At 42.0% G+C, this 16051-nt stretch overlaps 1 protein-coding gene across 1 annotated transcript in view; it reads right to left on the minus strand.

The window, feature by feature from the left end:
* Positions 1-2166: 2166 nt before the first annotated feature.
* Positions 2167-16051, minus strand: part of large1 (LARGE xylosyl- and glucuronyltransferase 1) — a 122299-nt gene continuing 108414 nt past the window's right edge. The window contains exons 12-15 of the mRNA XM_080420667.1: positions 9292-9570; positions 7433-7579; positions 6366-6561; positions 2167-2934 (exon numbers count right to left, since the gene is read on the minus strand). Of these exons, the coding sequence (XP_080276793.1) occupies positions 2737-2934; positions 6366-6561; positions 7433-7579; positions 9292-9570 (820 nt within the window). The 3' untranslated portion in view covers positions 2167-2736. The remainder of the gene's footprint in view (positions 2935-6365; positions 6562-7432; positions 7580-9291; positions 9571-16051) is intronic.

A 16051-nucleotide genomic window follows, 5' to 3' on the forward strand; every position in this document is an offset into this window, starting at 1 on the left:
CACACACACACACACACACACACACACACACAGTAAGACCTGCTGTGTCTGGAACAAGTTACAGCAGTTGTCAAACACTGTCTGCTCAGAGCTTTCCTAGACAGTTTGAGAGACAAGAGAAAGCGAGATCGAGAGAGACGAGAGAGAGAGAGAGAGAGAGAGAGAGAGAGAGAGACACACACACACACACACACACACACACACACACACACACACACACACACACACACACACACACACACACACACACACAGTGGGAGACAGTGTCTCTAGACCATTGGTTCTCAAAGTGGGGTCCGGGGACCCCCAGGGGTCCTTGGGGGGGTACCAAGGGGTCCCCAGCTAAATGATGGATAGTTAGGAACCAAATGGACCCTTATGGGTCTGTAACTCTGAGAGTGTACAAATAGAATAGAAATGCCATTAAATGGGGATCAGTAGCCTAATGCATGTCAAACTGGGGGTCCTTGAAATATAAAAATGGTTGAGAATCACTGCTAGAGCCGTAAAAATCTTCTCTTAATATGGGGGGTCCCTGGCATATCTTTTCAAATGGGGGTCCGCAGGATAATAAGTTTCAATTTGGGGGTCCTTGACATGAAAAAGTTTGAGAACCACTGCTCTAGACCCCCAAGTTTGATATTGATATTGATATTAGACCCCCAGCCCCCCCACCCCCAATGTACAAATGGAACTAAATGATCCCTTACGAGTCCCAGAGTTACAGACGCTTAAGGTTCCAATTAGTTCCTCAACAATCAATCATTTAGCTGGGGGGGACCCCCTGGAACACCCTCAAGGAGCCATGAGGGTCCATGGACCCCATGTTGAGAACCACTGCTCTAGACAACTCTCCTTCTGACTTGTACTGTAAAGTGGTTGTTTTACATTGAAATGCAGTCCTGGAGTCTGGAACAATCCACAACGTCCTAATGTCCCATATCGCTCATCCGTAAAATACCTTCCCCCGATCCGCGAGAAGGATGCAGTGCCAGTGCCTTTTTTTTTTGCAGACACACGTTAGGACTGTAAACATACACTGATAAATAATACTGATTGTTGACAAGAAAAAAGTAAAGAATAAGCAGAAATGATTGGCGCCTCGCTTCGTGTGGAATGAGAGTGGAGCACAAAAATACAGCGGGAGAAAAGAGTGTGATTGGATGTGTGTGTGTGTGTGTGTGTGTGTGTGTGTGTGTGTGTGTGTGTGTGTGTGTGTGTGTGTGTGTGTGTGTGTGTGTGTGTGTGTGTGTGTGTGTGTGTGTGTGTGTGTGTGTGTGTGTGTGTGTGTGTGTGCTTGTGTATGTAGACTCCATTGCTATTGGTAACAAGTCCAAGTGTACAGGAGAGAGAGAGAGTACATTCTGCCAACTGCAAGAGAGATCAGAGTTTTCAGACCTCTCTGTCATGTTTTCTTGTCCAAACCAAACACTGACGATAATAATAAAAAAGTCCCCGTCAGCAGCACACTGCAGCTGACATGAGAAGTACCCTGAATATCAATCGCTTGCCTGACCTCCAGTCCTCCTTGCACTTTAGCTCCCCTGCGACGCCAGTTTGAATCATTCAGATCAGTATCGGCTAAGAAACAAATTTGGCGACGGCGGACGGCCGGCTGCCTCTCCCCGTATATCTTGGTATGTGTCACTCATCGAAATGAGACGTCCGAACAGGTACGGACGTGTTTACTTGTGACACTGCCGTTTTTGTCTTATCTCGCCGCTCCGTATTTACATTTTTACTGTGAAAGTGAATCTGGGTGTGCGGTCAGTCAAGTCAATATGGCCGCCGTTATTTCTTTTTTGATATATATATATTTTTCTTTCAGTTACTTCATGGCACTTGGAGAGCGTTCCAATTTGCAGCGTGCAAACAGAAATGTAAGCCCACAAAGCTTCATTCTCAGTTTCCCCCAAAAGCTTTTTGCTAAGCTTTGTCCTGGAGGAACATACACATACTCTCTCTCTCATATTCCCAATCCTGCATTCGCGCACGCGCGCGCGCACACACACACACACACACACACACACACACACACACACACACACACACACACACACACACACACACACACACACACACACACACACACACACACACACACACACACACACACACACACACACACACACACACACACACACACACACACACACACACTCTGTTTCTCTCCGTCTCTCTCACTCACAAACACACACTTACAATTAGCCCAAAAATACAGCAGCTGAGCCTCAGTCGCTGGTCTTACAAATATGGCAAGGCAATGAAAAGTCTGCTTTCCAAGGCAGCAGCCAGTCCGTCACTCTCTGCCTGCTGCAGTGGCCTGTATTTTTATTTTGTCAGCAGCCCTCGGGCACAAAAAGCCGGCCTGGGCGCAAGCCAAGTCATTCTAAAAAGAAGCAGTCAACCATGTCATCTTTTGCGGCTTTCAAAACCTCAACACCCAGGCAGACATGATGTTGGCCTGGCTGGAACGAGCATGTCTTCCAATCCCCAGCGGAGGCGGAGCAAAGTTTTTGGACACATGGTTTTCCCCCGGGTTTATGCTGAGGAGGATCAACGGTCGTCATGAGAGTCTGAGGAACTCCAGTCTCACACTGCAGGTATCTGAAAAAAAATAACACTCCAGACGTCCGAATGTGGGCTGTCTGTGACCCGGCGGCCCTCCTCTCCCCAGCCCCACAGGGGGCTTTGTCAGTAGTCCGGGGCTAGGTCGGGAAGGGTCTGCAGTGGTGGCTAGCTGTTGTTGTCGGCCGTCATGTACTTGAGGGCGGCGAAGCCGTAGCGCCTCGACATGTTCTGCTGGAACTCCTCCTTGAGGGTCTTGAGGCAGACGCGGTACTGCTTGTTGGAGCGGAACTTGGTGATGTCGAAGCTGGGCGCGTGCGGCATGTGGATCATGTACGCGTTGGGGAGGACCACAAACTCGTACTCCTGTGAGAGAAGGGATATTGTGATACGCATTTTATGCCTTATACCATGTACAGTACCTGCTGATATGTTGATGCACCTTATGTCTAAGGATGGATATGCTACGTGTATATATGTATATATCTTTTGTTGATTTGTCTTTGTTCCCCTTTGCTCCACCGGTACCCCCTTATTCTTCTCTTTCTCCTTTCTGGAAATAACAAAGACGATGGAGCTCACAAAATAACAAATAGCTGATTCTGAGCTGATTCTGAGGGAAAATGTAGTCCCGGTTTTCACAAGGTGGCATCACCCGTTTCATGGTCCAGTTAATTTTCCCATAGCTTCATTCGATTGGCTCTGCAGCAGATTTGAACTGGAAACACGCGTCAAGGTGTCATACTGTATGTGTTTCTGATTTCAAACCTGCTGCTGAGCCAATCAAAACAAAGCTATGGGAAAATGAACTTGAACACTAACCAGGTAATGCCACCTTCTGGAAACCTGGGACTACAGAGCCAATTCTGGGGTAAACATTCATGGTCGATCTACAAGCTCTCAACGTGTCGCATAATCGGATATTTTCTGTATATATATATAGGTTTGAGTGGTTAAATCTTCAGTTTATGGGTCCCTTTTGGTTACAGTTGTATACTGAAGTTACAACATTGGATACATTAGCACTCAGGATGGGTGGAGTGTGTTGATGCTCGTCAACATCCGATTTACAACAACTAGGAAGGGGCAGGCTCAAAGTTGATTGAAAGCAACTAGCTTTGGTGATAATGGATTAAACAAAAGAAGTCTATGGACATTCTTTTGTATGCTAGCCAGGTAGCTAACTAATAGCCCTTTCTCTGATCAATTAGTGTGTAATGTTCAGGGAAACCGTGTTATTACTTAAAAGTCTGAAACCATTTATTTACTTGTTTGTTCTTCACATTTTCTTCTCCAATTTAGTCACTGCAAATTCCACCATGTGTACTGCAGTCTCAGCAGTAAACGTTTACTCTGATCTCTTTGAATTTAATGTCACATATTATATAGATATCCTGGCCTTCCAAATCAAGTCAGTACGAATATGTTGTAGCAGAATTACTTAAGTATTGCTGGTACAGTGCAAGAGTATAGTATTAAGTTAATAAGTCTCCTTGTCACAAATTGTAAACTCTAGTCATGACCTTTAAAAAAACACGTGTTTCTACTAATTGCTTTTATATCAATGACATGTTGCTGTCTAGTTTAACAACCTGTTAACAACAAACAAACAAAAAAAATCCAGAATCACTTTTCACATCAAATTAATCAATGTTCTTGTCCTCATGAACATTTTCTGTTGTACGTACAGTGTTTGTTATCAACAGGCACCTAAACACAGCGATGCTGTGGATAACTGACTGCACTAATTAGATTAGTTAGAATGCAATGGCATAAAGCAAGAATTATGCCGTTACTGATGGTTCTGTCGGGAATTTTTTTTCACCCTGCGCAATACTCAATTGATTAAATGCAATCTCAAGACAACAAAATTCATGGCTCAATGGCTGTTTACCTTTGCGAGAAAGTATAATACTATTCTTGACAAATAAACAATCCGAAAATACATTGGCCAATATTACACATCAAACAATTAATTTGATGCCCTTTTAATACAGGTTGATGCTTTTATTGATTTACCGATGCCACACACAATAGTTTGGATTATTGCAAATTGTGAGGAATAAACTCTCCCGGCGTGTAAGGTCTCCCGGTGTGTAACAGTCTAAATAATAATGGGAAATGTGGAACACACTATGTTTTATAAACGCCTTTTTCTCCCATTTATTTTTCTTGGGGGGACAATGTAACCAAAATGAAGTATTTTTCATTTTGCTGGGGACACTGAAGAACACAATGGATGCCCCAAATCCTTCTTCATAATGGGAGCACCCACTCCATTTAGAATGAATCCTACTCTTACTTCAAAGGTCTAATCCAATCAGGAGGAACAATCGATAATGTGTGAACAGAAACAACTCTCTTACAAAAGTAAGACTTAAAACCCCTAAACCCTATTCTATTGTTGACCCAGGGTTTTGTATTTGGTCCCCTCCTTTTGTAGATCGGCTATTTTAACAGAATGTTTGCCTATTTTGACAATTATTATGGCATGCCAAGAATAGGGACTGTAGGGTTCGATTGGTAAGAGCTATGCTGCATTCTCACTGGCGGCGACAACGACAAAGTCCTTTTCGAAAAAGCTACAAAGTGACATGCGACACTTGACACATTACAAATCAAAGCTGAGTTGGCCTCAACTTATTTGAGCGCAGGTTTTAATCAATACAAAATATATATATATATATTTCTGTTAACCAGTTCACTTTGCTATTTAACCCAACCATTTTCAAGCTGGTTTGGCTTGAGCAACACTTCAACAGCAACTTGACTGGCTATGCTTGGCCTAATTGTAGCTTTATCGCCACTAGTGTGAACATAGAATGAGAGTGTTTTGATGCCATTGTGTTTTCAAATCACGATACTCAGAGGATCAGTGCCCAAATACCTGTCAAACTACTTCTCTAGAGTGAGTGATGCCCATGGCCATAACACCAGAAGGAGCTCATATGACCTTGTTTCCCCAAAATTCAGCTCAAACATGGGTAAAAATGCATTCTACCGTGCTGAAACCAAAAAGTGGAATGACCTACCAAAACTCAAAAGATCTCGACTCCCTACCCAAACTTAAAACTAACCTAAAAGAATGGCTGACCTTTCTCTGTAAATATACTTTATGATGCCACTGAGCTTTCTTCCAATGTGTATTGTATTGTATTCAATGTATTGGACCAATTGTATGTGTTATCCTTTTAACCTTTGACTGTACTACCTGTACCGTTAACAAACTTGTTAATCAAGTATTCAATCAATCAATCAAAGATCATCCAGGGGGGAATTATTGGAAAGGGGAACATTTTCTGGTTGTGAGGCGATAACTGCATCAGAGTAAAGCTCATTTTGATACAAAAACATTCTCTAGTACAGGGGTCTTCAACAGGGGGTCCGGGACCCCTAGGGGGTCTTCAGAGTTACTACAAAGAAATCTTTGTGTGGTGGGGAACATTAGCCGAAAATAGCCGATCTCCAAGCTCACAGCTTGTGAGCTTGTAGATCGGCTATTTTCGGAGAGTCAGTGTAGAGGGAAAAAGAGCAGACCAAGTACAGAGCCAACGGTCAAGTTGACTAAATATTGAGGGTTAAGTTAACTATCTGAAAACATGAATCCAGCTATCTATGAAATCTATGAAAAGGTTTAATCTGCAACGCAATTTTATACAATATGTGGTGGGGGCCCCTGCTTCATCTCTCTCAGCTAGGGGGACCTTGGCCTGAAAAACGTTTGAAGACCCCTGCTCTAGTAGTTAACTGTCAATGTGCCAAACGTGTGGAGGTGTGCCGGTGGACAGTCTGGATACCTGCGCGTCCAGCTCCATGATGTGAGCCACTTTGTTCCAGCCAAAGCCCACGAAGCGGCGGTCGTACTCTGGGCTGTCCCGGCGCACCATGACGTAGGGCTCAAAGTCGGCCTCCCACTGCACCCTGTAGGGCGTGGTGGCCGTTCTCCACTTGGCAAAGTTGGTGGGCCCGTGTCCCTTTGTCCACACGTGGTACCTGAACACACAGGAGAACCGTTTGAAGCTTTTTGCATAATCATCGTTTCTAAGCCACATATTGCCCTAAAGTATGCGCAAAGTATAAAGTTTTGTTATGAGTTTTGGTTCCTTCAGCTACCTTACCCACGCTACCGTAAACAGAAAGCCTGGTTTTGGGGCAGTTAATTATGTAGTTCCACCTTCAGGCCTTTTTTATATATTATAGGGAAAAAAAACAATATTAGTTTTTGTTACCCAAGGCTCTACCTTATACAGTACATGAGGAGAACACCCACCAAGTACTGGATTGTGTTTTTCATTTAAGCTTACTTACCTTTAGTGTTTTTGAGAAATTACATTTTGATGGGAAAAAAAACAATTCTGCTCATGGTAATAGTTTTTCTTTTTCCAAGGCATTTTTTTCTCTTTATTGATTACAGTAGCTGCATCTTTTACCGCCACAAAAGCTGCTGTATCCAATATAAACTCCTACTGCAGAGTCACTAGAATAATAATATTATATTTAACAATCTAATGAAGAGTGGTTTATTCCAGTGGCCCTCAAAGTGGGGTCCGAGGACCGCCGGGGGCCCTTGATGGGATTCCAGGGGGTCCAGTTAAATGTGTTCATAGCATCAAAATCAGTGTAACCAGTTTAAACCTAGATATATTATACATTGGCTATTTGAAAACAGCACATCAGCTATTTTCAAAAAATCTTGAAGAAATGTGGAACTTTTGGAATGTTCTAGAAACATTTTCACCAAACAAATATCGTACGGTACAAAATATTTTCAGATGTGGGTCTGCGGACACGTAATAATTTGGGGGTCCTTGAAAAAAAAGGTTTGAGAACCACTGGTTTATTCAATGTGAAGGTTTCCCCTCACCTGAAGGTGAAGAGCGTGCCCATGTCCAGCTGGGAGAGGAGCTCGGCCTTGGACTTGGGGTAAGACAGACGATAGCGCAGGGTCTCGAACGCCGGGACCACCAGAGCCTTCTTGGTGTTAGCCATGTCCAGCTGCACCACTGACTTCCTGTGCACACACACACATACACGTTTGTATTAGTGTACATCCAGCAATTTTATGAAACAGGACAAACAGCATGCGCCATGCGCACACTCATGACACTGTGCAGATATCTGAGTTTAATGCAAGCTTTCAGTCGTGTGACCTTCTTCAGGCAAATTTAATAAACAACATTTTTACCCTTTTTTACCCCATTTTTAACTCCAACCATGAAGCCTGATTCATACTTTGTTGCGTGCCGGAAATAGCTGATCTACAAGCTCACTACACGTTGCACTGCGATGTCGTGTGCGCTTGTAGATCTGGTACTTTGAGTGCAGGCAAATAAGTATAAATCAAGCATAACTGCAACTCTAACCTCTAAAGCTAACTTCTAAATGCCTAATCCTTACCCTAAGCTGAATCTTTTCTTAATTGTGAGCCAGATGTAACAATTTTAAGCATTTTAAACAACCTTTACTCCAGGACCAGGAAGATGGCATAGGCATCTATTTCTGAAACTCAGCTATACTTGTGGTGGGTACATTTGGCCCTCACAAGGATAGTACATACAAGTACATACAGTACACACACACCCACACACACCCACCCCCACACACACACACACACACACACACACACACTCTATGTCGATACATACAGGGGGTCAATACAGTAATAACAATAGCTCACAGGAATTGCTATGAGCTTCGATGAAGGCATATAGCCAACGTCAGGCCATACTGTAAATGAAGTTGAGCTCACTGTCTTATATTTGTCGTGCGAAACCAAAAGCATTAACCTTGGCCAATGAAAGCCATAGTGGCACAGTCCCAGATAACTGCATGACCTACGATGTCGAGGTGCCAAACAACACAGTAGGGCTGGGCCACATGACTTCATATCAATATTACGGTTATTTAAACTTTTGCCCCAATTACGATTAATGAACAATAATTAAAACAAAAGAAAATAGACGACCTACAATTGCGATTTACAATGTAGACAGTGTAGTGCATCAGCAATCTAGGATCGTAGGTAAACCAAGAACCTAGCCTAGTCTAAACAATATGATATCAAAAAATAAGAATTCTATAGTTTCAATAGAAATTGAAACTATAGAAACTATCGGATGGCAGTTAAACAAATGAACCTAACATTCTAAATAACATGCCAATTAAATGAAGATAGGCTGAAAATTGGTGAATTGGACTTTTAACACGCCATCTCCATCGATTTGTAGCTATTTCTGACTTTTTCATTTTTACATTAACCACTTGAACCCTAGCATCCCTATTCTGGGTGGGACATTTGCCGAAAATAGCCGATGCACTAGCTGGTAGATCGGCTATTTTCGGTTTGGTGTAAAGGGAAAAAAGAGGAGACCAAGTATAGAGCAGCCCCGATAACTGACACCTCCCTCTCAGCTAAGGGGACCTTGGCCTGAAAAACTTTGAAGACCCCTGATGCACATCAAATACAGAGACAGTGTGATGCCTCAGTCTGCTATTTCCAATGTATTTTTATACATTTGGAAATGGGACATTCTGCAAAATGAGTACTTTTACTTTCAGTACTGAAGTATATGTTGATGTGAATACTTTTGTATTTGTGAATTTTGAATACCTGACTTTTACTTGTAACAGAGTATTTCTAACATCGTGGTATTGGTACTTTTACTTAAGTACCAAATGTGAGTACTTCTTCCACCACTAGGCCGTATAGTCCCCCTAACCTACCTGAGGTACTCGTAGAGGCCATACATGGGCAGGAAGTCGATGTCGGAGAGGAACATGTAGGGCGTGTTGACCTGCCGCATGGCCACGTTGCGCAGCAGGTTGACCGGGTAGAACTGGCCCTCCTTGTACACGATGTGGTAGCCCACGTTGCCGCGCGACATCATCACATCGGAGCCCTGGGCGTAGCGCAGGAACTGCTGGGCCTCGGCGTCCGACAGGTAGAGCGCCAGGCTGATGGGGCCCTCCCAATGTTTGCAGATGGCCTCCAGCATCTGGAGCCTGCAGGGAGATTGATTGATTGATTGATTGATTGATTGATGTAATACTTAATTAACAAATTGCAAAGGCAGTACAATTACGCAAGCAATGCTAAAAGGATACCACAAAAAGCCCTGAGGGCTTGTTTCTAGGCATGTAGCGATTCACTCAACTCACGATACGATTCGAATCACACGATACTAGGTTCACGATACGATTTTTCACGCTTTTTTAAACATAAAATTAGTTTTCAGACAAATGACAAAAAAATCGAAAAATTTTTAAAAATTATTTTCTTTTACAATACTGCGTTTTCTCTTATCCTCTTTTCAATACAGTAGCAAATGACTGACATTTTTTTTTTTTCAATTCTCTTACAAAGATCCTGTATTTACTTATTTTTTTATTCTTTTTATTAAAACGATTCAAATTGTCTCGATTTTTATCGATTTACGATAAATCATTACATGCCTACTTGTTTCCATTGTGTATACAATTCATAATCAAGACATACAAGACATACAATACAATAAAAATCATCATCAATACCAGGAGCAATAAAAGGTATATTTATAGAAAAGACTGTGCGGGGGAGACCCTGACCCTCACCTTGCTGACGGTACTCTCTGGAGGCAAGCGAGAAGACTTATCTAAATTACATGTAGGTCCTGTTGCAATTCGCGACAGGTGCTCTTTTTAGGGTGTTTTTGAATGAGGATAGGGAGTCGAAGAATAGTAGAATTAGGGGTGTTGGAAAAAAATTATTAATGTAAAAATCGCGATTCTTATATCAAAATGTATGCAGTTATTTTTGCTGGTTAAAGTTATAGGAGTTTTTACTCTATGGTGTTTGTGATATGAAATGTAAGCTTACCATAATCACAGTAAACATTATAATGTCTTCAGTCATATACAAGGGCTTTTTTTTACTAACTCCAGTCACTTACAGTTCAGCACAGCTGAGGTGTGTGTGTCACTGTCCAGCTGACGCTCATTGACAATCGTTAATTACTTGCATCAAGGCAATTATGTTGTGTTTCTGCATCAAATAGAACTACACTTAATCTAAGATTCCATCAAAGCCAAGAATTGTTGGTTGTTATTAATTTTAACTTGGTTGCTAAAGTCCAGATGAAAACAATAAGACTGAAATAATGTAGATACAACTGATTGGGAATACATTTTTTATGAGAATCGTGACCCCAAGAATCGGAATCGAATCGTGAGATAGCAGAAGATTCACAGCCCTAAGTAGAATGTATTCTACTATTGAGAATCAATCCCACGTGGACGTGAGATCAATCCCACGTGGAAGGTGGGCGAGCAAGAACAATCACAAACCCTCAGCTATAGCAGTGAGCGGTTCTCAAACTAACTGACAACAAATGTCACAAAAATGTAATGAATCTCAAGGATGTTTTTGACGGATTGTGAATGTGAGACCCTCTTGAAAGTTATTGAAATGACAGAGAGAGGAGACGCTTTGACTATGCATACGCTGTGTGTGTTATTCACTGACTGATTGACGAGTATTGGCAGCTTTGACAAGACGTGCCTTCGTATGTGCGCTTGCGCCATCTCTCTTAACCCATTAAAACCATTAAGAAAGCATCTGTGTCCTTTTTAGATTTATTTGGCTATTCAAAAATAGCAGACTGTATACAAGCTCATAGCACGGCACTGAGTGCCACACTATGAGCTTGTAGATTTGCTTTTTTTTTTTTTTTATGTGAAAATGTGTGCAAATCTTTGAATATATATATATTTTTTAAAGCAAACATTTGTAACTCAAATCTTTGCTTCTGGGGATTCTACAAATGTCTTCTGTTTTTTTTTTTTTTTTTTTTTTTTAAACCAACTCCAGGGATTAAAGTATAATACCTACGTTAGTTCCGTTGATCCAAGGCGGAACATAATCGATTGATTAAAATAAACACGCTCTGAAAACTTGTCAAGTGGGCCCTGATCCAGAAAAGGTTGAGAACCACTGCTCAACAGCATACTGTATGTCCAATTACTGAGTTAAAATCAGTATTGAACGGACGCGACGATGTGCTTGTAAAAAGTGTTTCTTAGATGTTAACTGGATCCGACCCACTCCACTTCTGATCACAAAAGCCTGCTTCGCCACAGCGGCGATCCACTTTTACGGGCGCAAATGAAGTGCCAATAGCTTCAGGGCTTTGGAGCTGACATTTCAAACACAAAATCAATGCCATTCCCTGATAGCGTGGCCAATGACATTTTGAGAAGCAGCGAGGAGTTCACTTTCTAATTTGTTCACGAGAATTTCTCACCACAGGCCAGAGCGGCGCAGACACGCTACTGTATTTATATCAGAGGGGGTGAGAGTATCGCTGGCTGTGTGTGTGTGTGTGTGTGTGTGTGTGTGTGTGTGTGTGTGTGTGTGTGTGTGTGTGTGTGTGTGTGTGTGTGTGTGTGTGTGTGTGCGCACGCTTGTATTACTATACTTGTGAGGGCCAAATTTCCCCACAAGTACAGTAGAATATGAGAAATATATATTGTGAGGATCGTCATTTTAGGGGCAAGGCCACTTGGCCTTTGGTGTTGTCAATTTGTTGAGGGCACAAAAGCCAAATGCCAGGGCAGGAAGGCCATCAAATAAAACAATGGGTTTAAAGGCCACATAAATAATGAATTTAATTACATTTATGCATTTTTCAATACAGTAAATAGTATAACTATCAGTCAAATAAAGGAAGAAAAAAAAGTTATATTTACAAATTACCAATATTTGTATATGTTTTGACTGAGTCAAAAGTTCATGCGTTCTCAGCCAATCACTGGACTCATTTGAAGATGGTAATTATGAATTCACAATCTCAAAAGACACTGGGGTTTACAAAAGAACGTATTGCCAGGGAAGTGGCAGAGGAGAAAACAGAAGAATCTCAATCCACAACCTCACAAGGCATCGCAGGCTATTTTCCGGCTAATTTCAATGCGACGCAAAAATGTTGGATGTCCTCACAAGTATAGTTATACAAACACTAGTGTGTGTGTGTGTGTGTGTGTGTGTGTGTGTGTGTGTGTGTGTGTGTGTGTGTGTGTGTGTGTGTGTGTGTGTGTGTGTGTGTGTGCGTGTGTCTGCATCAAGCTTGTCTAAGTGTAGAGTGCAGTTTTTATGATGCTCTCAAAGATGCCCATGATCTTGGAATCCTTTCAAATTCCTACAGCGTGTCCGTCCAGCTGCCACTTCTTTAAAGCTAATGAGACGGCTGGCTCTGGGCAAATATCAATAAACCTACAGGAACTGTATCGTCGCCGTCAGGGCATAAACCTTGTATGTCCAAAACCCTTACTCTTCAGGAAATGGAAAAAAAGGACCACATGTGTTCCAATGGATCCAATGTACAGTGTAGTTATTATTTAGCCACAAGCTCTTGTTGAACCATTAAAGCCGGGAACATATGTGTCATTTTAGATTTGAGGTACGGTATAACCATTATTTTTATACTTTGGCTATTCAAAAATGGCAGATCTATAAGCTCAAAGCTTGTAGATCTGCTATTTTTGACATATTTTGATGGGGATCGGCAGCCAAAAACATAATTTTGGGGGTCCTTGACAAGAAAAGGTTTGAGCACCACTGATATAGCAACAATAGTTTTTTTCAGAAAAATGAAGACATTTGTTGAGACATTTGACAGTTACAAATGTTCGCTTTTAAAATATTTGTTGAAAGATTTGCACCAATTTTCATGATAAAAAAAACAAGCAGATCTACAAGCTCATAGCGCGGCACTCTGAAGCGCGCTATGAGCTTGTTTATCTGCTATTTTTGAATAGCTAAATAAATCTAAAATGACAGGCATGCGTTCCCGGATTGAATGGGTTAATACTTTTCATTGGTTCAATATTTATATAAAAAAATGATAATAGTGCATGCATGTCCTAATCAAAGTCCAGGTGCTGGACAAACGGCAGATCAACAGTGAAAAAGAATGATTATATATAATGATTATAGACACAGACACAGACACACACACACACACACACACACACACACACACACACACACACACACACACACACACACACACACACACAGTTGCAAATAGCTCGGCTGTGTTTGCTGCTTTTGTAGGACACTGTCATACGATTAATTAGGGCATTTATGTAAAAAAAAAGAAAAGAAAAGAAAACCTGCCCGACAGTGACGATATCTATCTCACAGCTAACTGGACTAATAGACTACGCTGCTGGCCAAAGCTCCCAAAGACGATGAGTTTCCACAGCACAGTAGTACGAGGCATGGAGAAATCTAGAAATTATCATAGGAAACATGAGTTAACCCATTAAGACCTGAGGCCGATTCTACAAATGTCTTCTAATTCCTAACACTTTTCTGAAAAAACCCTATGTTGCTATATGAGTGGTTCTCAAACCTTTTCATGTCAAGGACCCCCAAAGTGATATGTATTTGGCCGCGGACCCCCATTTCAAAATATTTTGTTCCAGGGACCCCCCAGAAGCAAAGACTTGAGTTACAAATGTTCGCTTGAAAAAAAATATATATATTCAAAGATTTGCACAAATTTTCAAGATTTTTCAAAAATAGCAGATCTACAAGCTCGTAGCGCGGCACTCGGTGCCGCGCTACGAGCTTGTAGATCTGCTATTTTTGAATAGCCAAAGTATAAAATAATGGATATAGCTAAAATCTAAAATGACACAGATGCGTTCCCGGATTGAATGAGTTAAGTAGGATTTATTGGACTTCCCGAGATGGAAATTTTGGATGTTCTCGCAGCTTTGCACGGTGATCATAATCCCTAGTTTGACTTTCATTTACAGCCTTTAATTTAGGCAACAACTCCTTGCAGCTCAAACGAGGCGGCTCGAGTGATTCAAACAAACCAAGGAGATTACCAGACAGCCAGAGACGACGGGAAGAGAGACAGGGGGGAAGCCGGAAGAGTAATGGATGAAAGAGAAATAATTAGAAGGAATTAAATAAAAAGGCTGAACACAGAGAGAAATGCAAAATGCATTGAAAAGTTCATATTGTCGCTGTCGGGTGTAAATCTTGCATGTTCCCAACTGTTACTTTTCAGGAAAAGGAAACAAATAACCTGCGTTCCAATGGATCCAACGTAATTATTATTTAGTCACAAGATGTAGTTAATACTTTTCACTGGTTCAATATTATAAAATAAAACCCTCAGACACACGTAACCACTTTCGCTTCCAAACTTTCCAAAATAGCGAAAATAGGTGATCTACAAGCTCACAGCGCATCGCAATGCATTGTGGGCTTGTAGATCGGCTTGTTTCGGTACTTTTGCATAATACTGTTGTTCAAGAAAGTGCTACATTGATTTATGAAAAAAAAAGGGAAAAAAAATAAGAGAAAAAACATGAAAAGTTGAAATATGGAGATGCAAGGTTTCTGCCCGACAGCGACGATAACGAAATAACCTTAGAGACACTGGTGCCCCTCCAAATGTGTAAAGAATTGGATGCTCACACGAACACAGCGTGGGGTTCACTGTGGAAGTGTGTTTACAATTACAGAGCTCGCTGTGAGTGATGAAACCAAAACAATGAAATTAGCATATAAATGGCAAAGTGTTAAGGTCTGCTGTAGAGATCCTGGGATTACTTTTGAGCACTAATGTGATTTCTAAAAAGCTCATTTTCACATCATACTGTGGCTTATCAGACACGTTGTTTTAGCTGCAACTTGCACAGCTAGTATATATGCCAGTCGGTTGGTGTGTCATGTCGGTCTGGCATTTTCACGTGAGCTGGTCGCAGCTTATCACAAATCAGTGACTTAGGGGCACGGTGGCGCAGTCGGTAGCGCTGTCGCCTCACAGCTAGAAGGTCCTGGGTTCGATTCCCACAGGTGACGCTGTGGGCGCTGGGGGCGTGTCCTCTCCTCCGCGTCATCAGTGCCCATACACTAGGTGGGGTTGGCGAAGGGGCCTTTCTGTGTGGAGTTTGCATGTTCTCCCTGTGTCCCCTAGGGTATGTACCCTCACAAAAACATGCAGTAATCCTGGTCACAATACTGCCTCCCCCTGGCCAGCCGGGGCGCCTGATGGAGGGGAAAGGAACTGGTTGGAATAACGTGTTCCTTCCACGCGCTACGTCCAACCAGGGAAACTACTCCCTGTCAGGTGATAAGAAGGTCAGTTGGCTCTCATGCATTGAAGGAGGCATGAGCTCGGCCCTGGCCTCCCTAGGTTGGCAGAGGGAGTGTAGTGCCCAGGATTACATAGACAATTGGCACTGGGTGTAAAAAATTGAGTTACAAAATCGTGGGATAAAAAATAAAAAAAATAAAAAAATAAAATAAGTGACTTGAGTTTGTCGGATTGCCAGTCCGAGCAAGAGGCACCGCTGCCAGAAACCAAACGCGTACCTCTACTGTGGAGGATGTGCACGGTTCCGTTTTTGTGTGATTTTTTGCCAATTATTGCTTTGTTTAGAGACAAGAAACTGAAGCCAAAGAGGGGGATAGACCGGGTTCTGG

Source organism: Gymnoscopelus braueri (genome assembly GCF_963280865.1).
Source record: "Gymnoscopelus braueri genome assembly, chromosome: 23".
Classification (NCBI taxonomy): Eukaryota; Metazoa; Chordata; class Actinopteri; order Myctophiformes; family Myctophidae; genus Gymnoscopelus; species Gymnoscopelus braueri.